General features: G+C 37.5%; 1 protein-coding gene across 1 annotated transcript in view; it reads left to right on the top strand.

Annotated features, from left to right (window-relative positions):
• LOC140140162 (uncharacterized) overlaps positions 1-27,175 on the top strand; it is a 265,770-nt gene that overhangs the window by 231,781 nt on the left and 6,814 nt on the right. Inside the window, exon 4 of the mRNA XM_072162023.1 lies at positions 22,905-23,056. Within this exon, the coding sequence (XP_072018124.1) occupies positions 22,905-23,056 (152 nt within the window). The remainder of the gene's footprint in view (positions 1-22,904; positions 23,057-27,175) is intronic.

Genomic DNA, 27,175 nt, shown 5'->3' on the forward strand with positions numbered 1-27,175 from the left:
GATAGGTCTGAGGTGCTCTCATGTCCCACAAAAAATACTGTCGAAACGCAATAAACGCTCATTTTAGATCCCTTAATGTGCTTGAAAACTAGAAAGAAGTGTATCACCTCCATTGGATTATAAAAATTTTGTAGGGTTACTTTGTTTGTTTTGATTCCATTTTGTGTTTTGATTTTAAGATTTTGTTTATTTGCTGTCTACTGAAGATAAGGAATCATTTTTACGATCTATATATCACAGATTTATAAAAGAAAAATATTTTAATCATTTGCTATCTACTGAAGATAAATTATGTACAGGCCTAGCTGGTAAAAAATTTGGAATCTGCGAAACTCATTCCTGGGAAATATTTGGATTTGGAGGGAAATATTAGGATTGGGAGGAAACACTTTGGGTTTGGTGGGAAATTTAGGAAGGGATATTATGTGTCCCCATGTAAGAACGACATACGAAATTATGACAAATATTGCTATCTTTGAGTAAAATTTCACAAATCTTCCTTGGAAATGAACATTTTTTCCAAGTGTGGACATGTTTGCTTGTTTATAGTTTTTGTTTTTTCTTGTTTGGTTGGTTATAAAAGTTAACTACTTCTACCAAAAATGTGATGTATAGAAATTACAGCTATCTTCTGAAAATTACTTTCCATGTGTGTTGTATACTATCTACCGAAGATGCTGTGATTTACGTATTATCGCTATCTACTGAAGATAGCTGATTTTACAGAAATGTTAACCATTTACGCAGCAAGTCAGAAAAGCACACAAGAGGCCTAGCATCTCTTTTAAATACTATATGTGATATTTTCTTCCTACTGCAGATGATATTTCATTTTGCTATCTACTGAAGATATAGAAAATATTGTGTCTTATTTCTGCTTAAGTTGGGAGAGTTCATACCATGTCAAATTCAACAGCCACGCTCACCCAATAAAAAAATGTATAAAGTAATAAATCATGGACATAATTTTATTCTTCATTATCATTTTAGATTTTGTCCATATCAGTGCTTTCACAGTGTCTGCCTCAGTAGCACATAGTATCCTGAACTGAAGGCCTATAGATAATAACATCACTGCTCTTCTCCATCTGACTCATTAGCTCAGTTGGTAGAGCATCGGTCCGGTGATCCGAAGGTCCCAGGTTCAAATCCTGGATGGTCAGTGAAATTTTTTCACTGGCTGTCACTTATGTATGTGGAGACTTGTGTTAAAAACCTTTCTCATACATAGTATCCTTGTTCCAAAAATCCAAAAATTTTAATGTTAGGGTGTTTGGGTTCAGAAAATCACTGCTAAGGCCTATAAATCAACTGAACATGATGTAAACAGTTTTACCAAATGATGCAAAGATTTTCTCAGTTTAACACTCTAAATCTTCTGTTAAAGGTGTTACCATGTACCAAGCACTCACACTAGGATCCACAACATTCTCATCAATCAAAAGCACAGTTCTTTAACCCCAATACATTTGCACATTCATTGAATGACCTTTGAAAATTTAGGTACAAAAACTCATACTCTGAAACTTGAGCTCAAATTGTGCACTATGATTGTTTTTAGTGAGGTTATTGAACTATGCCATTGGGATGAGGCCATTGTGTCACTAAGGTTTATTTTCATACACCATTGACCTAAATATTCACACTAAAACAAGCCAATTTAGAGCTAATAGCACAACTAGTAAAACGCTGCAGATTAGCAGACAGATGGCAGGAATTTTTCCTACTTCTTGTAGCATTTTGTTTGCCTGATGCCTGACAAGTCAAGTCGAGTGTATTATTGAATAGACTATTGCTTCGTTGCACATGTACTTTTTTGCTATCTTGTACTTTCTTAAACTAGACCTTTAAATTATTGAGAAAGTTGAAGAAATTGTGAAAATGTTGATTTGGTCAGTGTTGGGCAGGTGGGGCAGAGTGCCCCCCCTGACAAAAAAATGAAAGAAAAAGTGCCCCTCTGACAAAAAATGAAAGAGAAACTGAGGAGGGCAAAGGAAAAGAAAAAGACAAGGAGCCCCTTTTCTAGCAAAATTCAGGGCTAAAATAGTGTAAAACACACAATTTTTCCGTGCTACGCGTGCACATTATAACATTAAAGCCCTTTTCAGCCGGATAATGGCCGAAAATAGTGTAAAATACTATTTTTTTCGCGCTACGCACACACATTACAATAACACCTTTTTCGGGAAGCTGAAAGACATACAGTCTCTATGTATTGTATGATGCAACTGCAATGTTTTTCGTCTGCCCCAAAAAAGTTATTTGGCCCCCGACCAAGAAAGCTGGCTACGCCCCTGCTAAAGGATCCATATTTGGGGAAAACAGAATATTCCCTCCCCTTGATTTATCACATGGGAAGTTTTTTTTTTCAGTTTTTTTCTTATTTCTGGGTGAATCATTCAACATTAAACACTGTTCGCCCATGATGCCCAATGTGGGTGTACAGACAGCCAGGCATTACCCGGATCGGAACTGGCTGCAAGATCTTTGCCATTCACTGCACCTTCCCCACAATTCAAATACAGTAATGGAAAGAGCAGATAATATTTTTGCTTACATAAGATGATCCAAGGTCTACATGTAATGTATACCATTATCAGTTTCACAACTAACTTTCTATTTATTTTGTTCATAAACTTTTACATAAATTCTTACAAAGCAAAGGAAGAGTGGTTCTTCCTCTGCAGGAAATCATACTATAATACCTGGATATCAGAGTTCACCAGTAGGAGTTTATCCTACATACCATGAGCCAATATTGATCTCATGTCCATTGCCAAAGTCCAATCGCCTTCATTCAATGATTATAGTTTGACAAATTGACCTCATACTGTAGAGTGTGAAGTTGTGTACCCAATATGATAAGAGGTCATTCTAAGAGTGTGTGAGTACATTGGGGCAGAAGAACTTTGTCCTGATAGATGAGCATGTTTGAGATGCCAGCCATAGTTTATCCAGACTAATCCTGTAACCTACATACAGTATGAGCTGAGATAGACTCAATTCCACAGGCACAGTTCACTGACCTCTAAATTCAATAACTATGTGGTCCAAAGGTTATGGATCAGGAGTTTTTGTAGGGGGGTATTAGGGATGAGTTATAATTTCATCTCAATTTTGGTAGTGACGTATGTGCGTACTTCGCTCGCATCAGTATTAAATCGTGCGCGTAAAGTTAAACGCCCTAAGTGTACACGCACGCATACATGGGCGGTTTGTTGGCACACTTGCAGCGCAACCGCAAGTAGCATTGACGTCACTACCAAACTTGAGGTGAACCAAATTATAGAATAGGGATGTGTTGCTGGAATTCTGAAAACTGACTTCTAAAATAAACCAAATTTGACGAAAAAGAGTCCATTAAATATATTTTCCAGACTTTCTATTTAAAATTAAACTTAATATGCCATAATTCTAGAAAGTATTTGCACATTTGATCAAACAACTATGAAAAATTTGTTAAATTTACAAAAACACCCCTTCTTTAGTTTAAACCAGTTTTCTGAAAATGTTTTTTTGCAATCCATGGCTAAACCTGAAGAGCCTGAAAAATGCACAAAACATATTGGGGTTTCTGCATCCTGGTAGATGAGAATGTGAGCTCATGGTTTGCCATACAGACTAATCCTGTAGCCTACATATGACAATGTAATATCCAATGTAACCTTGATCATGACTTATAGGTTTAGTCAAGTTCATTACTTTTGTAGGTCAGACTTCTGTGTATGGCATTAGCAATGAGCCTAAACAATCATTAAACCCTGCCCTAGTTAATATTAGCATCAATAGGCAATGGCCTAGTTGACAACTAGGACTATTAGGTATGCCTGGTTGTGTGTGTAAAGTGGGAGTTGCTGAGACTCATCAGACATGGACCTTTTCCGGTTATATATCCTTAAACAGTAGACATGAGACCAATAGTGGATGTCTAAGCAGGTCGTATGCAGGAGGGGGTGTAACTGCACCTCAAAAGGTCCACTTTTCCCCCCAAAAGTAACCACAAAATCCCATTTGCGAGCGTAGCAAATGAAAAATAAGGTCTTTAATGCTTTTTGGCCCTTCTTTTCACGATATCGCCATCCCTGTGGAAAAATGTCCACTTTTTTAAAATCTGCACCCCCAAAAAATCCTGCGTACGACCTACCTTAAAAGATGACAAAAAGGTGTCAAAAAAGCTTTTAACATTGGATCCTCTGTTTTGGGGATTATTTATTGTCAAGTCTCTTTGGGTGTCCGAGCTCTGCCTCTGATTAGGTCCATGGTTTTGTAGTAATTTGGGTCCATGTTTACGGACATTTAGTTTTGTCAATGGTTGCCGGGTTTTACAAGTAGGTGTCGGTCCGCACGGTGGTCTTTCTATGAGGAATTCAATTCACTCTGGTTTTCGAGGACCCCTGAAGACGGACATGTATAATTATGATATTTTATTCACCACATCTGTGGACGCAGCCAAATGAGGACATACATGTATATGGTTACCTAATGTGCAAAGGTGCAAATGGTTTAATGCATGAGCTCTTTTGGGGATATAGGGCATGCCACAGTAAAGATAGAAGAACTTGCCTGTATCTGCAAAAGGCAATTAACTTTAAAAATGTGTGTCCCCAATCTCCCCATGTGAAAGGGCACTATAAAGCCAAATAAAGAAATACTATAGTTAATCATCCCCACCCCTTCCTTTTTTTAGGGATGTTCTTGTTATTTTCTTTATGGCGTACAGGAGAAACTGGTATGGTGATTTAAATGTTATGTTGTCTAGTCAAGTTCATTCCCTTTATAGGTCAATCTGGGGTTGCCCCAATTACCCTATAGCTTATACCTGCCCTACTTATTACCAGCATTTTCCATGGCCTATTTGGTACTCAAGGTATGTAGGCCTATGTTGTGTTTGTATTATGGAGGCGTGTTGTTGCCTTGGTGTGATCATGCTAAATGAATCTGATGTCAATCGAAATCAAAATTCAGCTGGAAATAGCTGGATTTCAATTGGAATAGCATAATTTCAAAGGTGTGGAAACTTCAGCCATGTTTGCCAAAAAATGATTTCCCATTTGTCCTTTCAAAAATTGCTTCCCCTTATTTCTTCTTTGTCCCCCCTAAAAACAACAACAACACCTAACAACAACTATACCCAACAACAACATCACACAACAACAACAGCACACAACAATAACAGCACCCAACATCAATGCTTAACAGCAACACCCAACAACAAAAAATATTTCCCTTTTGTCCTTTCTAAAATTGCTTTCCCTAATTTCTTGTCCCCCTATAAACAATATCCAACAACAACACCTAACAACAACAATGACACCCAGCAACAATACCTGACAACAACACCCAACAACAACACCCAACAACACCCAAAACAACAAACCTAACACACATTATCATTACACCTCTCCTTATAAATTTCATACTGTTCCTTTAATTTTCCTTCCATATTTGGCTGGCTGACTGGCCTTGATACATGTAGGTCTTTGTCAAGTGTGTCAGTTTAGTCAACACAGAGACCTAATTGTCTGCTTTTATATTCCACATCTTATGTCCTCATGACATTTAAGGCAAATAGACTTCAACAAAAAGAGTGCACACTAACTTGACAGATCTATTTCTCTCCATAGCTATCAAGAAATAGCTTTTGAGTGGTAATTTTCACAAACAGAATTGCATTAAGATTCTCTCCCTCTAATCAGCATTATATTAGAAATTTTCAAGTGGACACAATTTCAAAGGTACGGAATGTGTGCCAAAAATATTTCCCTTTTGTCCTTTCTAAAATTGCTTTCCCTTATTTCTTGTCCCCCTATAAACAACATGCAACAACAACACCTAACAACAACACCCAACAACAATGACACCCAGCAACAATACCTAACAACAACAATACCCAACAATACCCAAAACAACAAACCTAACACACATTATCATTACACCTCTCCTTATAAATTTCATACTTTTCCTTTAATTTTCCTTCCATATTTGGCTGGCTGGCTGGCCTTGATACATGTAGGTCTTTGTCAAGTGTGTCAGTTAGTCAACACAGAGACCTAATTGTCTGCTTTTATATTCCACATCTTATGTCCTCATGACATTTAAGGCAAATAGACTTCAACAAAAAGAGTGCACACTAACTTGACAGATCTATTTCTCTCTATAGCTATCAAGAAACAGGTACAGAGTGGTTATTTTGGCGTATAAATTTTTTGTGATTTTAGGCAAAGGGTACCTCAGCGTGTGTGGGTATGTTTCACAAAATTCATGTGTTAACAATGTTATAGATGACAAAAGTTCATATTTGTGTGTTGTTAAATTCATAACCTTACCGCTATTCGCAAAATTTGTGAAAATAAAAGAAAGCGAAAATGACCATTTATACAGCACTGAAGTGCTAGAAATGACTGTGTGCATGAAAATGTTTATCATCACTGTAATAGCACAAGGAATTGCACAAATTATTTCATTCTCTCATATGCTTTTTATTTTCTCTTTTTAGTTTTTAAATATCCTAAATTTGCTTTACTATAAAATTGATACAATTTTATACAATTTTTAGCCCACACAAAATTTGATGAGGACTTAACCCTTGTACTACTAGATCATACAAAAATCGCACGGCGCAAAGTGACTGCAAGACCATGCGACCCACATGATCCGATTGTGTAATCTTGCCAAACTACATGTACGCACAAAGCCGTTGGCAGAGCAACAGTCACAGACATGGCTCGCTACAAGAGCCTACCATCCTAGTAAATTCAATCCTCTACCAGCCCGTATCCAGCTCTTCAAAGCTTTGTTTTTCTACCAGTGAGCACCTTGTCTTCTTCAACTTACGAGGTGTTCAGGGGAGCAGTTACTGGTTCAATGTAATTCCAGGTCCATTTTTACTCGCACTTTGTATATATCGGCACCTTCATTACCTGCACTGCACGGGAGCAACAAGTTTTCTTCCTTGGCACTACATCCAAACTTATGGACCTTGCCAAGTATTTACGTAGAGGTAGAGGTGTGGTGTTTGCCACTTGAGGGGTCAGTGGTTCAAAACTGGGTTGGGGGAAGGCAACTCTTCACTTCATCTTCTTTCGCAAAAGCAGCGTTGAGAATGGGTTGATGAAGACTAAATTTCCCTTTATTTAGGCTAGCCCTAGCACTTGTGCTACTAGAGCATAAAAAACCATGCAGCACAAAATGACTGCAAGACCGTTGCCCCAGGGGGGGTCACTCCCATTGTGGCCTGTACACCATCCGCGATAATCAACTTTTGAAAAGCACCCTAAACAAGGATTTAATCCTTGGCTAAAACGACACCCTAAACAGGGATTTCATTCCTAACATCAAAGTTCATACCCTAAATTTCATTTCTGCGTGATTTAGAAATAGCAATTTTACTACCCTTTTTTTCCAATTTTTCATGTTTTTGACACCCTAAACGCGATTCGTGCCTACCCACGAAAAACGACCCTTTTTACGCGTTTTCATTATCGCAGATGGGACCGTTGCATCCCCCATGATCTGTTTGCGTAGTCCTGCCAAACTACATATACAAATGAAACCGATGGATGGACAACAGTCACAAGTGTGGCTTGCTAACAAATGGTGTGGTGGTTGGCACTGCAGGGTCAGTGGTTCAAAACCAGGGTGGGGAAAATAACTCTTCTCTTCATCTTCTTTCTCAATTGGGGCTAATGAAGATTAAATTCCCTTCATATAGGCCTGACCTAACCCTTACGCCACTGGACCATACAAAACCATATAGCATGCAAGACGTTGCATCCCATGTGATAGGTTTGAATAATCCTGCCAAATTGCATACACACGAAACCGTTTGGTTGGACTACTGTCATGCACATGGCTTGCTACCCTTGGTGTGGTGGTTAGGGTAGCACTGTAGATTTTTGTGGTTCAAAACCAGTTGGGGGGGGAAAACAACTTTTCTCTTCTTCTTTTTTCCTCCCTTCCTTCCTCCTTCCCTCCTTCCACTTAATCAAAAAGCAGCTTGGACATCAAGGTTAATAATAATTACTTTGGTACAGTCAAATCAATCACATTCCCTATACCATGGGGTTCTTTCTTAAATGCTTTCAAGCAAGCATATCATAATCCAGCATGTAATATATTATTATTTATAAGTAACTTATTGCTTGCTCATACATAGGGTATTTGATTAACCATGGGCTAGACACTAGGATCCAAAACATGCTCATTTATCAAGGCACAGTTCTTGAACCCCAATACATTTGCACATTCATGAAATGACCTTTGAAAATTTGGGTACAAAACTCATATTCTGAAACTTGAGGTCAAATTTTGCACTATGATTGTTTTATTGAGGTTATTGAACAATGCCATTGGGATGAGGCCATTGTGGTCCATAGTGAGATGGCTAACCAGATTCTCTGCTTGGTTTGTATAGTATATATCTTCAAGTTCATTGTCACTGAGTAAATGATGATGATGGTGGTGATGATGATAGTAGTGGTGGGATGATTATAATGACATCTGAACGCACACTGACCTTTGGTTTAAATTGCTTAAAAAATGTATATTCAAATAAATTGGGAAAAGAAGTGAATAGAAAGAAACCGAGTTAATACAGTGAAAAGCAGATACAGGAGAGAGGGAAAGACTGAAGAAAAGAGTATAATAAAAAGAAATCGAGGTAAATTTTCAATGAGATATGAAAAAATGAAAGGTTTAATGAAATAGATTAATAAAAAGTGAGAAGATGGAAAAGATAATGCAGAAATGAAATTACATATAATATGAAATGCAAGTAGATACTATCTTAATTACATCAATATTGAAGAAAAATTGGAAGCAGTTAAAAAAACCTCAAATTAAGCCAAAAAAATAAAATGTTGTGTTGCCCACAAGTGGGAAAAATGGGAAGTTGGGTCGGTTGGTCGATTATCTTTTTTGCTTTTCTTTTTAAACCTTTAGTTTTTAAAAAATACCCACAAATATTAAATAATGCTTCTTCCATTAGGGATATTTGTCAATTTTGACTACTGGATACGTATTAGATAATCAATTTAAGACTAGTCTTTCAATAGAATAGTGAAAAACATTGATTTTTTGAACATATCTGTAAAATTCATCATTCAAAAAAAATTGCAACGCTGATTTTTCAGGATTTAGGGTCGGCGGTCGCTGAGGGCAACACAACTAATTTGTTTTTGCCTTACATTGAAGTATCAGAAAAGATAAACATCTCCTAATGAATATGAAACCATAATATGATATAAGATTTAAAAATACAGGAAAACAAGTCGTATCAAAGGACAAGGTGAGAGAAAAAATAGGCATCTTGTCGTGGTGACATCATTGTTAATCAAATAATGGAGGTCAAGATGAAGATATAGTGGATTTAACTGATGCCGTACAGGTTGATACAATTATTAATATTTGACGCATTCTATTCACACTTGAGATGATGGTGATGGGTAATATAAAGAGGCTTTGTGTTGTTTGTAGTCAGTCATCTCTTATGACGCTATTCCAGATGAAACCCATACAGCCCCTATCAGTCATTAGAATTTTCAGGTTTTATTTTTTTCAGTCTATTTTGGGCCTTTTAAGGCCGAATTCACACGCTTTTTCAGGCAATTTAAAAAAAAACATTCTCATGACTGTCCTATGGAAGACATTACCTTAAAGGGCAGGTCTATTGCGAAAACAACATCATATCATTGGCAAGCTAATATTATAAGGACAATGGAAATGACTCCTTTTTTGAGAAAATAAGGCGTTTAAAATTGATATTCCGCAAAAACCAACTTAAGCGGTGAGTTCCTTCGAACGAGATAGATTTGGCCTAGAAAAACGGTGACGTCATGAAATGAGATGTGCCCGCTATGAGAAAAGGGACTATAAACGCGCTCTCAATGGACAGAACGTTATACTGTTGTTGTTCACAGGAAAAAAAACCTCTAAAAAGTATTAAAAATGTAATGGTTTTTAAACATATGGATAAAATCAGCCGCTTCTTATTTATATATCGGTAAATTGTGATATTACAATTCATATGTATATCAATATCATGAGAAATATTAGGCCTGAAAAATAAATAAATAATTTGAGCTTAGAATTTCATCTGAGACTAGCATATAAACCGTAGTCCACAAACTCATGCAGCTATTATAGTTTCAGTTGGATGAAATATTACAAAGCAAGCGTATAGTAACAAAAGTGTGCATATTGTTATGCAGCATTGTTATGGTAAATGATAGTACAACTAATTGTTGCTAATGTCAAACTTGTCAAAGTGATTGTTATTGTATGATGAGAGCATGGTATAGTGTCCGCTTCATTTACCTACGTCATCAGCCAAACGGGGGAGAACACATACGCTTCAAACGGGGAAGAACACGTCGAGGCTGAACTTTACCCACACAATTTCTCCTTTTTCAGGAGAAATACGCATAAAAAAATTGCATCAAGTGTCAACTTATAATGTAATAATTATTCTCTTCAAATAGAGATAAACTTCTTTTTGCAATAGACCTGACCTTTAATCTCCTACACAGGAGTGTAGATTTCAAATGTTGTCACCCATTCAGGTAACCCCATTTTCAATTTGCTTTCCCTGTGTGGGAGATAAAGGTCATGTCTTCCATAGGGTGTATGGATTTCAACTGGAATAGCACATTATGCATAGATGCCACTGACAATAATTATTCTTAAGATTTTGAAAATTCAGAAACATGTTTAAAACAGCCCTAGTTTGCCTAGCTGCCACTGAAATGATTCCGTCCAAAAATCTACCATGGTTTTAACAAATTGTCAAAATTAACATTTGTCGATTTTGGACAATTTGGGTACTGCAATACTAATTTGTAATAGGCAGATGAAACATGCTTAGTATATAATAAGTGGTTAGTTAGCATGAACATGAGCCTAGATGTGCAAATTTAAGTGCAGTCTGCAGGAAATATGTTGCAATCTGCAGGATGGTGTCTCTTGCCATCTGCAGGATGGTGTCTCTTGCCATCTGCAGGATGGTGTCTCTTGCCATCTGCAGGATGGTGTCTCTTGCCATCTGCAGGATGGTGTCTCTTGCCATCTGCAGGATGTTGTCTCTTGCCATCTGCAGGATGGTGTCTCTTGCCATCTGCAGGATGTTGTCTCTTGCCATCTGCAGGGTGGTGTCTCTTGCCATCTGCAGGATGGTGTCTCTTGCCATCTGCAGGATGGTGTCTCTTGCCATCTGCAGGATGGTGTCTCTTGCCACTAACTTGTGTGAGACAAAATGTATCCTGCTACCACAAAATGAGCTTAAAGTCACAAGTTGGTAGTTTCAAGACATCCTGGCTGATGTGTTGGTGTTCTTTGTTTCACACGCACCTGTTCAAGCCAATAGTATCTCTGTATGTCCTCTGAATGGAAGCACAATGGGCCATTTACGAAGCACATACTACTGGTGTGTACAGGTGCACAGCAAACAAAGAACATCAATTCAGCAGCCAGGACATCTCAAACTACCAACTTGCGACTTTTACGCTCATTTCGTGGTAGCAGGTCACAAATATCATGGTTTTCTTGTGACGTTCATAAAAACTAGATTTATAGATGAAGAAGGGTATGATAGGAGACAAGAACCATCAATCATCACACATTGTGGACATGAGTACGTGACCTGCATAGCTAAATCACGACACGTTATGGCGTAAATTGTTTTTATGATTTCTATTTCAGTTTTCATGTAATGGGGTTTTGCTGTAATGGTGGGTGAATAGTTGCCTAATTGGGCTATTCCAGTTGAAATCCATCCACCCCTGTATAAGACATGACTTTAATGGTCCACACAGGGAGTGTGAATTTCAAATGGGGTTACTTAATGGGTGACTCCATTTGCAATCAATACCCCTTGTGTGGAAGATTAAGGTCATGTCTTCCATAGGGTGTATGGATTTTAACCGAACAGCCAAATATCAAGTTCATGTACTTACAGGCCTTACGATCACCAAGTACTGTAAAAGTGGAAATTTGTGTTGATTAGTTTTTTGCATTTAGCCAATTTTGAACTATTAAAAGTCTTGTTCTATATTTGTGCCTCTAAGCTTCCTCACATCGACTTATGCTGGTTTCATACTACCCTGCCGCTTGCCGCGTGGCGCATGCACATTACAGACAAACAGACACAATTAAGGCTTGTCATTGGTTGAAACGGCTGGCCGCAGCGGCAAACGGCAGGGAATCTGACGGGGGCATTATATATCATGTATATACAGAAGGAATATATTTGCATTGTTTTGTTGTTGTTGTTAAATGTAGGGGGCAAATGATTAGGTCTGGCTAATGTACAAAACCCCTAACATCCACTTGAGCAATTTTGAAAACACATCAAAAAATCATCAAAAAAAGGGGGTTTTCAAGAAAAGCAGTTTTGGCGGGATGCTCATCCTACTAAAGCATCCCGCCAAAAACTGCTTTTGTTGCAAACCCCCCACATATATCAGTACTTTTTTGATGATTTTTTGATGTTTTCTCAAAATTGCTTAAGTGGATGTAAGGGGTTTTGCAGCAAAGCTCTTCATATGGTAACATGTAATCAAGACAACTGGTTGGTTCTTTGGCCATTGTAAGGTGTGTTTATTTCTCTCTTTTATGTTCTTTGTGTGGTTGTTGGTTCCAGGCATCCCATTGATTTAGTGCATTTTGTGCCACTATTTAGTTTTTTCACGGCTTTTTCAGCTGCAAGTAGTAAATAAACTTTACTGAATTCAATTGGGACTTGTAATACTGTAAATATCATCGCAAAATGTAATCAAAATGTACGCCTGACTTTCATTTTATGTCTAGCATGCTTGCAGACTTCAAAATTGACATTTAATTTGTAAAGAAAATTTGATAAAGATGTCTAAAGTCCGATTCTTACTCCACATCGCAGCACGATGCGATGCTTTTAAAACATCGCAGCATCACGCGATGAAATTGAAATGTTCATTTTAATTTCATCGCGTGATGTTGCAATGTTTTAAAAGCATGTGGGGTCTGCATCTCCTTTTAAGGTCATTCTGCCGACCTTGATTTCCAAGCAGCCAATCACAAGTGTGCACGGCTGCGATATTGCAGCGCGATGCTATAAAGTTGAACAAAATCCAACTCCATCGCGGACCGAAATTTCCACCGCGCGATGAGAATTTTCACCGCTAAGCTCGTAAAAACCTGGCTCAGATCGGGCTGCGATGTGGAGTTTGACAAAATGCACCGCTAACTTTCGTAATCATTTAGGGCAAATGATGTACTCGGCCAGTGATATGTGGTAAAACTATTGAAGAATTCCAATAATATTAAGTACAAAATATGCACCGCCAACTTTCAAAATCATTTGGGGCAAATGATATACTCGGCCAGAATTCCAATAAAATTAAGTACAAAATGATTAACCATGATAACATGTACTGTCTAGCTGCCTTGAGGTAAAATACATTAATTATGCATATTGTGTAATTTCCTCGTCACGTACGATGTAGGCCAACATTATAGCATCTGTCGTGACCTACAACCACCTGACAATTAATGTCATGTTTTCGAACGGTAAATAGAGTAGAATAAATAAATAAACTCTGAATAACAGGATGGCGCTTTACATCCATCAGCCTATAAATGTGGTGTGCGTGAGGAGGACATTGATGTATGCATATAGATGCTATAATGAGATATCACAAAAGTGTAGACCACATTGGTATGAATAAGATGCATCTTGGTATTTGAGGTAGTAGCTATCTACTGCTGATAGTGGTATTGATGAAGTAGCTATCTACTGCTGATAGTGGTATTGATGAAGTAGCTATCTACTGCTGATAGTGGTATTGATGAAGTAGCTATCTACTGCTGATAGTGGTATTGATGAAGTAGCTATCTACTGCTGATAGTGGTTTTGATGAAGTAGCTATCTACTGCTGATAGTGGTATTGATGAAGTAGCTATCTACTGCTGATAGTGGTATTGATGAAGTAGCTAGCTACTGCTGATAGTGGTATTGATGAAGTAGCTATCTACTGCTGATAGTGGTCAGGGTTCGCGCCAGATCGCGTCTTCGCGTCCATGACGCTTTTTTTGAGCGCCAGACGCATTAATTTTGAAATTAACAAACCTTCTGCGTCCGACCGGACGCAATTAAATTTCAATGTCGGTCTACAAATGTTTTCAATTTACGATGTTGTTTCTTTATTGACTGCATCATTTAGTTGTAAAAAGTCGTAACAAAACCCAAAAAAGTCGTCATAAAACCTGTGTAGTAAATAGCGAGGGCGTCCTAATAGTTTACCCAACTTGACACTGTCTAGTTAATTTTTTCTTATATTCCATTAATTTCCAATGCCAATTTCTGCCGATGCCACTGACGTCACGTCACGGTCAGAGTCGGCCGTGGTAACAGTGCATTGCATATCAGTTGCAGGGACAAGTACATGACGACATCCTCATTATTATGCAAATTAGGTTGACCCATGCAGGGAATATAAGATCCGATTGCGATTGCACTTCCTGTTCTGCCTTGGCTGTAGAATTTTGTCGTGACGATGGCGGATAACATGAACATGGCAGAAGACGGAGACGGTGGGGAAAATGTCAAAAGAAGTTTCAGAGATCATGGCTGAAAACATTCCCCTGGCTCTCCATCTCTGACTCTAATGACATTGACAAGATGTACTGCAAAGATTGTTTGAATGCCGTGGAGAAGGGGCATGTGCCATCGTCAAAAAACAATTTTAGTATGCTTTCAAGAGGAAACGTAAATTTCCGTAAATCCACACTCATACGGCACGAGGATAGCACTGATCATAAACGCCTGAAGTCCCTTGATAGAGGTTTTCGAACCCTTGAACGGGTAGTCCATCATTACACAGTAACTCTGGTATTGCTTTTTACATAATTCCACTTTATTGATTCCATAGTCCATATACATGTAGTTCACTTTAGTCCGAATAATCAGACCCAGAACAAAATATTAATTTCTGACATGATCTTGTACTGGGTCTGAACTGTTTCCATATGAAATCTTGATGGCAAATTGGACAATAGAAGCACATGGTTCTACGTGACAGCTTTTTAATTTCCCTATTCAGGTTACGTGAATCACGCTATTGTGGACCATCCTTCTGATACTTGAGTGTTTGGACACGCGGACGGTTTTTGTCTACCTCTCTGTTTGTAAACAAACCAGGAGGTCGAAATCGTCCTCCTCGCCGAATACGAAAGTCAGCATAATAGTACGGCACTAAGTTCACTTCACTTATAACTGCAGTTACTGCACTGCAGTGGGCTCTGGGCCAGTGTATGCACTGTGCAGTGCAGACCGGCCGCACATAAAATGTTTCTCATATTTTGATTCAAAAGAAGCTGGACCCAAAAAAAATGACCCCGGACCCCGAAATTTGTGGAAAAGGGGGGGTGAAGGGGTCCAACGGACCCCGTAAATTTTGACCCAGCGCCAACCCTGATAGTGGTATTGATGAAGTAGCTATCTACTGCTGATAGTGGTATTGATGAAGTAGCTAGCTAACTGCTGATAGTGGTATTGATGAAGTAGCTATCTACTGCTGATAGTGGTATTGATGAAATAGCTATCTACTGCTAATAGTGGTGTTGATGAAGTAGCTATCTGCTGCTGATAGTGGTATTGATGAAGTAGCTATCTACTGCTGATAGTGGTATTGTTGAAGTAACTATCTACTGCTGATAGTGGTATTGATGAAGTAGCTATCTACTACTGATAGTGGTATTGATGAAGTAGTTATCTACTGCTGGTAGTGGTATTGAAGTAGCTATCAACTGCTGATAGTGGTATTAATGAAGTAGCTATCTACTGCTGATAGTGGTATTGATGAAGTAGCTATATACTGCTGATAGTGGTATTGATGAAGTAGCTATTTACTGCTTATATGATAGTGATATTGATGAAGTAGCTATCTGCTACTGATAGTGGTATTGATGAAGTAGTTATCTACTGCTGATAGTGGTGTTGATGAAGTAGCTATTTACTGCTGATAGTGGTGTTGATGAAGAAGCTATCTACTGTTGATAGTGGTATTTATGAAGTAGATATCTATTGCTGATAGTGGTATTGATGAAGTAGCTATCTACTACTGATATCTATATTGATGAAGTAGCTATCTACTGCTGATAGTGGTATTGATGAAGTAGCTATCTACTGCTGATAGTGGTATTGATGAAGTAGCTATTTGCAGCTGATAGTGGTATTGATGAAGTAGTCATCTGCTGCTGATAGTGGTATTGATGAAGTAGGTATCTGCTGCTGATAGTGGTATTGATGAAGTAGTTATCTGCTGCTGATAGTATAGTATACTGTGTGTAAATTGCCAAATGTCAGCTATTGCACTTACCCACTTCAGGCACTGAGCAGTTGCCAAAAAGCAACTGGGGTGTTGGGGCCATACTTATAAGACAAGAAAATCATATCAGTGTGTTACCTTTCTATTTGTTTTTAGTATACTGTAGTGTCCTTGATTTTGCCATTAAGTGACAATGCACAAGAAGTTCCTGGCTGTACACTATGTTTCCTAGAATTTGAGTATGAGGTTTGATCAAATTCTTGGATTTATACTTATTAAAGCAGATCCATAGCCCTGTGTGGCCATTCGACTTGGTCAGAGCCGTCCTTTTCCACTCTAGTATGGTTTGAGAGTTGTCCTTTTCCACTCTAGTATGGTTTGGGCCTGATGTTCAGCATCCTGTAGCGGCATCCCTGTGTTATGTTGAATTTGGTCTTTCCATCTGGTAGGTGGGTGACCTATTGACCTAGGGACAGTGAAGTCATTCTGGTAGGTGAGGGAGACGTTGGGTGGTTGGGCATGCGGACAACATGGCCAAACCATTTCAACTGACGTGGGGCAACTTTTTCCAGAATGGTCTTTGTTACGTTAAGCTTGCGCCTGTTCTCCTCATTCCTTATCTGGACTAATATAGGGCGAAATTTATAGGTGTTTGACACAACAAATTAGTAACCAAAATAATGCAAAATTGTCAACATTTTAAAAATCACATAAAATGAAGTGGTTGAAATAACCTGCAAATACTGTTTAAGTGGAAATGTTTGTGCTACATTAATTTTCATGTGTTTTTTTTTGGTTTTTTTTTTTTGCAATGCATAATATTCCTTCTGTGAACAGGTATAATATAAGGAACTTAAAGAGGAAGCCCCACTAGAGCAGTTCTTCTGGGGTGAACTAAACCTGCCTGGTTATCAAATTAATCAGTGAATTCAGTCTCTGAATTTAATGGTGCTAATTGATCTTTTAATGTTATTGAATCAAGTAGTACCTGTTAAATTCAGATATAACCTTATCACTGATTAATTTGATAACCAGGCAGGTTTGGTTCACCAGAAGAACTGCTCTATGAGACTCCCTCTTTAAATCACAAAATTTAAAACCAGCAAAATAATCCAAAGATAGTGAAGTGTGAAAATTAATCCAGTGAAAATGTTGTTATCTCAAGGTTGAGAATATGTGCTAGTAGGGTAAATAGTGATAATTGAAAAGATGAGGATGAACAGTAGGAGGAAATTGGGTAAGATATGGAGAAGAAAACAAAGGGCTATTCTACTTGAAGTCCACACACCCCCTATGGAAGATATGATCTTAACCTTCCACACAGGGAGTGTGAATTTCAAATGGGGTTACCTGATTGGGTAGTCCATTTGATATTTACACTCCCTGTGTTGAAGATTAAGATCATATCTTCCACAGGGTGTGTAGATTTCAGATGGAACAGCCCAGTTCAGACATGCGAAATGGGGAGATTGATGTGTACTGTCATGTGATGCTCGGTTGGCACAGAAAGGTGTTTTAAATGGTTTTTATGGGGACATGCAGACATTAGTCTCGGTCCCAGCCGGCTTGTGCTCCTTTGCCACTAAACAAACTATCTAGCAACATCCTCGCCTCTTGCTATGCCTTTTTTCCGATTGGCCCGGAACGAACCCCAAATTTGGGTTTAATCAGCTGTTAATCAACCAATTGACAGCAAAGTGGTGATATACATGATATAAATTCACACATTGCACACAGTACGTGCTGTGGCTTCTGTGGCATGAAAGGCGATATCAGATGATTAGCGCACTATCTACTGCTAAATAGCGGTATTGATGAAGCAGTTATCTAATGCTAATGGTGGTATTGATGAACTAGCTATCTACTACTGATAGTGGTATAGACGAAGTACTTATTTACTGCTGATAGTGGTATTAATGAAGCAGCTATCTACTGCTGATAGTGGTATTGATGAAGTAGCTATATACTGCTGATAGTGGTATTGATGAAGCAGCTATCTACTACTGATAGTGGTATAGACGAAGTACTTATTTACTGCTGATAGTGGTATTAATGAAGCAGCTATCTACTGCTGATAGTGGTATTGATGAAGTAGCTATCTACTGCTGATAGTGGTATTAATAAAGCAGCTATCTACTGCTGATAGTGGTATTGATGAAGTAGCTATATACTGCTGATAGTGGTATTGATGAAGTAGGTCTGTACTGCTTATAATGGTATTGATGAAGTAGCAATCTACTGCTGATAGTGGTGTTGATGAAGTAGCTATCTACTGCTGATAGTGGTATTGATGAAGTAGCTATATACTGCTGATAGTGGTATTGATGAAGTAGGTCTTTACTGCTTATAGGCCCATTCTCCGTTAAAGCGTCCAAGTTTGGTCTCAGGAATGACAAAATGCCAACCACAAAGAATTCATAAAATTCGTTCAGAATCGTAAACTTTAATAGTTTAAGAACACAAAACAGTGTATGGGTGATTTTTCAACAATACTTCATTTTTAAGCAATATTACTTGTACGTATTGGGGTAACGTATCAGTGGTAACGTATCTGTGAAACCCTTTCCCATCTTTGTCTTAATCGTGCAAGTGTAAAAACTGACCGACTTAATACCCATACTTGATCAGTCATCACCCAATGTACTAAAGTCTGGTATGGTATTTGGCTTCATTTATCACAGCGTTTTTCCGAGGGAGTATAATTTAGGTAACGTATCTGTGAAGGCATGAACGTAACGTCAGGACTTTTTTGCCATTAATAGACCTGATTTTTTTTACTTTGAAACCATTATGTTTTGTTCCATATATATAATATAACTATGGAGCCTGCTTGATCCATCACATATGAGAACATTCATCTAGCCAATTATTTTCACAGATTGTTATCCATTAGAAATATGGTAACGTATCTGTGAACAATATTGGCGACATAGTCTGAAAGACCTGTTGGAAAAATTTAATAATCTGTGTTGTGATGATTTATACTTTATAATTAGGGCATGATACCAGCTAATGAAAAGTACCTATAATCCATTATATGCGCAAGCATGTTTAGAGACAGGGACACATTATACTGAACACACCTTGGCTGGCGACATGGAGGAAAACAGTAGACATGCATAATCAGCTCTATTGTTTTATTCTTTCTAGGTATGTTACAACCTCTAGCCTCACACATTTTAAAAAGCAACTCCTAAGTATAAGTTATATTAATAAAAGTTATTTCTTTCTGACGAAACAAGTCTGAATACGACTTGCAACTATGGGCGACACATATTTGGCATTTTGGACACTTTATCGGAGAATGTGCCTATAATGGTATTGATGATCTACTGCTGATAGTGGTGTTGATGAAGTAGCTATCTACTGCTGATAATGGTATTGATGAAGTTTAGCTATCTTCTGCTGATAGTGCTATTGATGAAGTAGTTATCTACTTCTGATAGTGGTATTGATGAAGCAGCAATCTACAGCTGATAGTGGTGTTGATGAAGTAGCTATCTACTGCTGATAGTGGTGTTGATGAAGTAGCTATCTACTGCTGATAGTGGTATTTATGAAGTAGATATCTATTGCTGATAGTGGTATTGATGAATTAGCTATCTACTGCTAATAGTGGTGTTGATGAAGTAGCTGTCAACTGCTGATAGTGGTATTGGTGAAGCAGCTATGTACTGCTGATAGCGGTATTGATGAAAGAAGCTATCTACTGCCAATAGTTGCATTGATGGAAGTAGCTATCTACTACTGATAGTGGTATTGATGAAGTAGCTATCTACTACTGATAGTGGTATAATGATGAAGTACTTATCTACTGCTGATAGTAGTATTGATGAAGTAGCTATCAACTGTTGATAGTGGTATTAATGAAGTAGCTATCAACTGTTGATAGTGGTATTGATGAAGTAGCTATCTACTGCAATTGATGAAGTGGCTATAACTGCTGATAGTGGTATTGATGAAGTAGCTATTTACTGCTTATATGATAGTGGTATTGATGAAGTAGCTATCTACTACTGATAGTGGGACTGGTATTGATGAAGTAGTTATCTACTGCTGATAGTGGTATTGATGAAGTAGCTATCAATTGCTGATAGTGGTATTAATGAAGCAGCTATCTACTGCTGATAGTGGTATTGATGAAGTAGCCATATACTGCTGATAGTGGTATTGATGAAGCAGCAATCTACTGCTGATAGCAGTATTGATGAAGCAGGAGGCTACTGCTGATAGTGGTGTTGATGAAGTAGCTATCAACTGCTGATAGTGGTATTAATGAAGCAGCTATCTACTGCTGATAGTGGTATTGATGAAGTAGCTATATAGTATACTGCTGATAGTGGTATTGATGAAGTAGCTATATAGCATACTGCTGATAGTGGTATTGATGAAGTAGCTATATAGTATACTGCTGATAGTGGTATTGATGAAGTAGCTATTTACTGCTTAGGCTATATGGTATTGATGAAGCAGCAATCTACTGCTGATAGTGGTATTGATGAAGCAGGAAGTTACTGATAGTGGTATTGATGAAGCAGCAATCTACTGCTGATGGTGGTATTGATGAAGTAGCAATCTACTGCTGATAAGTGGTGTTGATGAAGTAGCTATATAATGTTGATAGTGGTATTAATGAAGCAGCTATCTACTGCTGATAGTGGTATTGATGAAGTAGCTATATAGTATACTGCTGATAGTGGTATTGATGAAGTAGCTATATAGCATACTGCTGATAGTGGTATTGATGAAGTAGCTATATAGTATACTGCTGATAGTGGTATTGATGAAGTAGCTATTTACTGCTTAGGCTATATGGTATTGATGAAGCAGCAATCTACTGCTGATAGCGGTATTGATGAAGCAGGAGGCTACTGCTGATAGTGGTGTTGATGAAGTAGCTATCAACTGCTGATAGTGGTATTAATGAAGCAGCTATCTACTGCTGATAGTAGTATTGATGAAGTAGCTATATAAGCAAACTGCTGATAGTGGTATTGATGAAGTAGCTATATAGTATACTGCTGATAGTGGTATTGATGAAGTAGCTATTTACTGCTTAGGCTATATGGTATTGATGAAGCAGCAATCTACTGCTGATAGTGGTATTGATGAAGCAGGAAGCTACTGCTGATAGGGGTATTGATGAAGCAGCAATCTACTGCTGATAGTGGTATTGATGAAGCAGGAAGCTACTGCTGATAGTGGTATTGATGAAGCAGCAATCTACTGCTGATAGTGGTATTGATGAAGTAGCCATCTACTGCTGATAGTGGTGTTGATGAAGTAGCTATATACTGTTGATAGTGGTATTGATGAGGTAGCAATCTACTGCTGATAGTGGTATTGATGAAGCAGCTGTCTACTGCTGATAGTGGTATTGATGAAGTAGCTATCTATTACGGATAGTGGTATGAAGCATCTATCTACTGCTGATATTGGTAATGATCATGTTGCTGAAGTAGCTATCTACTGCTGATGCTAGATTTGAAGAAGAAGCTATCTTAGTCAGCTTTCTTAATGTTTTAATGCCCTTTATGATTATCATTTGTTGTATGTATTGTAAAATATAAATTGAATTGCATCTTTCATATCCAGGGAGTAGTCATATTACTATGTTAATGGATAGGTAACATTTATTCTGATTTGGTACATCAAGCATTTCCTTTCAGATCCAGCTAAGGCATCTTACAAAGTTGGAGGATAAGGCACCAGAAACAAATGAATACCTGAGTGGAAGAAGGGCCCAACTCCAATTTTTTACAAAAATGAGTTAGACCCAGCATTTTATTGCCAGCAGACTGTTCTTTCTTATATGTGAAATATGAGCCAAAATCCACTCTTTAAATAGTCTTCCATGTACATTTAATCATGGTTTTCATGGAAGAAAGGCCCAACTCCGTGGAGTTGGGCCCTTCTTAATATAGGGTTAAAGAGGAATTTTGTTCATCCATGAAATCTGCTTTTCACTACTATAAATATTCTTGCTAACATATTACATGAGTTCTACTTGTGCAATTAATGGTGATTTCCTAATTTCTGTAGCTATTTATAACACGGAACTGGCACTTTCAGTATATTAGTGGAAGAAGGGCCCAACTCCAGCTCATATTATGACCTGTACCGTTGTCATGAAAACATCATATATAATTTCGAATGTATGTAATATTGTATGTTCATGTATTAAAGGTCCCCAGAAGATGAAAACATTCTGTCTATAAAACTTTTCCAAATATTAAGTTTTTTCTTAATATCTCAAAAACAGTTTTGATTAAGTTGGGCCCTTCTTCCACTCAGGTATTCAAATTGGTTCAATCTTTGGATCGACCGTCGATGCTGCTTCGATGCTTGTAATTAATGAACTAACCACTAATTAATCAAAATTAATGCTAAATTTGTAGTGGTCAATATCAATACAGGCAAATATTCATAAGCTATAACAATTAGCAATAGTTAATTGACTGTTGTCATAAATAACAAGGACCGACCAAGCATCGATGTTCGATCGAAAGATCGAACTATTTTGTTTCCAATGCCTAAATAAAGTTAATTCTGATATGGTTACATGTTTCCTTGACTAAACCATCATTGTCATATTGTATCTTTCAGATCCAGCAGTCTGTTCCCATCAGCGGAGAAGAGGAAGAGTAGCTTGGAAGATGTGAGCTTCAACTCTCCTGCTGGTGGTCCTGGTAGCGGAGGAGCTAGTGGGAGCTATTCACTGTTTAGTTATTCTTCACCTTGGTCTGGGAGCAAAGAAGGTAAGCTGGAATGGCTGCCATGTAATAATATATCAATATATTGTTTAGAAGTATGTCACAGGGACTGCCTTTTGAAAATTAGAAAAGAGCTATAGAATGCTCTTCTGGTCTCTTCTAGAAGAGCTGTAGAATGCTCTTCTGGTCTCTTCTAGAAGAGCTGTAGAATGCTCTTCTGGTCTCTTCTAGAAGAGCTGTTAGCACCTGTGGCCATTAAAGCATAAAGAATTTAGCTAGTCATCTAGAGGAGCTATAAATCGCTCTTGCAAATGCAGCTTGAGAAGAGCTATAGAGGAGTGATTGCTCTCACTCCTCTCAAAAGGCGGTCCCTGATGTCAATCAGAGTTTACTTGAAAGCACAAATTATGCATATTTACGCATTCATGCACTTTCCGTACCCCTTCAAATGCAAAGTAAAAAATCAAAGGCTTACAAAATCTTGAAAACATACGCCTTCATAATTATATTCAATGATTTGATATACAAAAACCCGATATTTTCATTTGGTAGTGATAGACGACGAAATTATACCATTCTTATTGTGAGAATGAACCATGAGAATTTGGCGATGGCTAGTGGGAGCACGAGTCAGTAGTAATACATTGTATTTATTAGATTCTTGAGCGTCCTGGCGGAAAAAAATTTGGGTCACCAATTCAGTGAAATTGAGACATACATTGTTAAAATGAAAAAATACCCTTTGGGCAATGTTTTATACCCCTTCAGATGATAAATTCACAATTGAAAGGGTAAAAAAAATGAAAAAGAGCCTTTCAGCAAAATGCTTAAAGAAAACCCTGATGTCAATGTAATCATTTATAGTTTAAAGAGGCTATCAAACTGGCTTGGTACAAGCTCCTTCTGGAATTAGTCAGGGAAATAATTAGTCAATGTCAATTCTGGTCTGTCTGTCATCAAAGTAACAGGTGTAAGTCAGTTCCTCTGGTGAACTGGCCAAGTAATGTCTAAGGTAGAATCGGAAGTTTACCATTTTCTAAATCCATTTTCCGTGTTGTAATCCGTGTTGTAAACTTTGTAAATCCGTGTTTCATGTGAAAAGCTTAAAATGTATAAACAATGATATTAATGTCACAATGAATTGTTCAATATCGCGATCAATATGCTCTGATTGGACTATTCTCACGATAATAGCCCGACGGTTACGATGTTTGGAGGGATATAGGGGTTCATGCCTTGGTAATATACCTTTATTTCGGTTTTGAACAGTATCAAAAATTGACACACACAACTCATGATTGTTTTTAACATTTAGTTCTCTTATCTTTTAACAATTTTTGTCACATCATACAAAAATGTCTGTGTTGTACCTCCGATTCCGTGATTTTTTTTCCGTTTTCCGTAAAGCGGAAACTTGAGACTCTAGTCTAAGGTAAAAGCTGTTTTGTACCAAATGGCCATCCATACCAATTCAACTGTAAAGAGTGATGAAAGCTACTTCGACATAAATAACCTGTTATGCTTTATCTCACTATTTACACTTTATCTGTGTAAACAGGTAGTGGTTTGGTCATCTCTGAGATGCTAACTTTTGCAAACACTTAAGGTGTCATCACTAGAGGAAAAAGAAGTCCTAGCCAAAACATGTATGGGCCTAATCATGCTAATTAGCTTATTATCAATCAATTGAATTGAGATATTTCTCTACTAAATCATTTTTTCTCTACTAAATCACTTCAGCTTAGGGTTGGTAGGATGATTTTTTTATTTTTTTTGCCCAAGACTGATTTCGAGAAATATAATTTTGAGCAAAGCCTGGTGCTAATCAGCTAAACAAAGACTTGGGGCTGTGGTAGCCTTAAATCGGGAAATGTCTTACGGCCTTTTTCAAGCCTTGTTATGCCGCCCGTTGAGAAAGTGGACCTTATCATTCTGGAAAGGGATTTAATCTGTAACTGTCAGAGTTTTTTTCCAATTTCACAAAAAAATAGACCTTGCCAGCTTGGGAACTTTGCCACGATCCATTAACATGGCCCTTCTCCCACAATTTGTTTACAGTAATTGCATAAGATTTGACAATCCGAGCCACTTATGAGATTTGCACAATTCAACACCACTAAAATTGTCAAAATTTGAACAGTCTATATTTGTGTGTGGACATAATAAGCCAAGACGGAAATCCCTTCTTTGTTTTTCGAAGAAGGAAAGTGTGAATTATGTAAGATGTTTTTCCCACTTTTACTTGTTCTAGTATTAACACTTATGCAACAGACAGGACTATATGTTACTTTTTTATTTATTGTCTGTTGAAATATGGGGGCGTGATCCAATTTTATCATGTTCTGTTTTCAAACAATGTTATATACAGTAGAATCAGTAACATCTTGGCTAACAGAAAAACTTTACTTGGTTTCTTTACTAGTTTGGGCTCAAATGTTATGCTCAATTAACTAAATCATCCAGAAAACGAGTTGGGCCACTTTTGACATTTTCCTGTATATCAAGCTTGCATTTCGTAAAGTCAACTTTCATGATTAGGAATTGCATTTTTGTTTTTCAGAAAAAAATAAAAGGGGTCATGACGTAAATTTGATATGCAGTAGAATCAGTAATACCTTGGTTAAAACTTTACTTGGTGTCTTAGGTTCAAACACTATGCTGATTTACTTAATCTCTCGAGTTTGACCACTTTTTGCCAGTTTTGCACATCAACCGTGTAAAATGAACTCTCAAAAATTTCAGAACAAAAGTAAAGGTTTTTCTTGTTTTTCTTTCACTTATTTGAGATAAGAAAATAAATAATATGATATTTATTTCAAAATCATAAATTAAAAATGCCCCATTGTTTAAAATTACCCATCTTAAGCACAGACCAACACCGATCAGTATAAGTTGATCTGACATCGGCTTCCCCGTACAGTAATGCCGGGTCCTATTATCATATAGAAAAGCAATTGTATTGTTACAATTTCTATGAAGCCATGTAGATTCAGTTTAACAAAAACTTGTATGAAATATGATGCATTTCTTTTTAGCCACCCATTCTTATTGTTTATATATTTTTAGTGAGCCATTATTTGATCATAGGCCTTCAGTTTAAGTTGATCTGACATAAGCTTCCCTTACCTGGTCCTATTATCATAGAAAAGTAATTCTATTGTTACAATTTCTATGAAGCCATATGTAGATTCAGTTTAATAAAAACTTTTCTGAAATATGATGCATTTCTTTTTAGCCACCCATTCTTATTGTTTATATATTTTTAGTGAGCCATTATTTGATCATAGGCCTTCAGTTTAAGTTGATCTGACATAAGCTTCCCTTACTTGGTCCTATTGTCATAGAAAAGTAATTCTATTGTTACAATTTCCATGAAGCCATGTAGATTCAGTTTAATAAAAGCATTTATAAAATGGGATGAATTTCTTTTTAGATACCCATTTGTTTGGCTTTTTTGTCTTGCCTGATGGGATGTTCAGGATGGGACTTAGTAATCACTATTTCTGTCGGGGGGGGGTGTGGATGGATGGATGAATGGATGTGTGGGGGTGGATGTGTGTGTGTCCGTCCGGAGCTGTATCTGGGGAACCGTAAGACCTACGGGGAGGCTACTTAGTGGGAGGAAGGATATCAAAGTTTGCTCCGTAACCGTATGTTTTGGGTGAAAAATATGCAAATTAACATAGCTAATTTGCATAATGTATGTGAAAATCAGCGTAAATTGATAGCAGAGTTTAGGTATTCTCAGTTGTATTATCATTTCTGTGAAGACAGGTGCAGATTAAATATGATGCATTTTCTTCTTAGCCATCCACTCTAATTGCTCCTATGTGTAAAGTGCGCCATTATTTGATAGATAGTCCCTATAGCAAGTTTAAATTTCATAGGTTTTTCAAAAATAAATATTTACTAGAAATTGTTGAACTTTGAAGAATTTACATTTTAATTCATTCTATTTACTGTGTCTAATAACTTGTCCACAGTGTTGTGTGCCTTCATGTTAAAAGACTATGATTTAACAAAATCTGCCATAACAGCAGGAGGGTGGGTGGATTATTGGGGTGGATTTTTAAAAGTGATCCTTTTTTCGGGAGAGTGCGGCCGCACACCCCTGCATAACAGGCACAGTGTGAGCATAGTATTTTCATCTCTTGCATTTCATGG

This window comes from Amphiura filiformis, chromosome 18, assembly GCF_039555335.1.
Source record: "Amphiura filiformis chromosome 18, Afil_fr2py, whole genome shotgun sequence".
Taxonomy (NCBI): Eukaryota; Metazoa; Echinodermata; class Ophiuroidea; order Amphilepidida; family Amphiuridae; genus Amphiura; species Amphiura filiformis.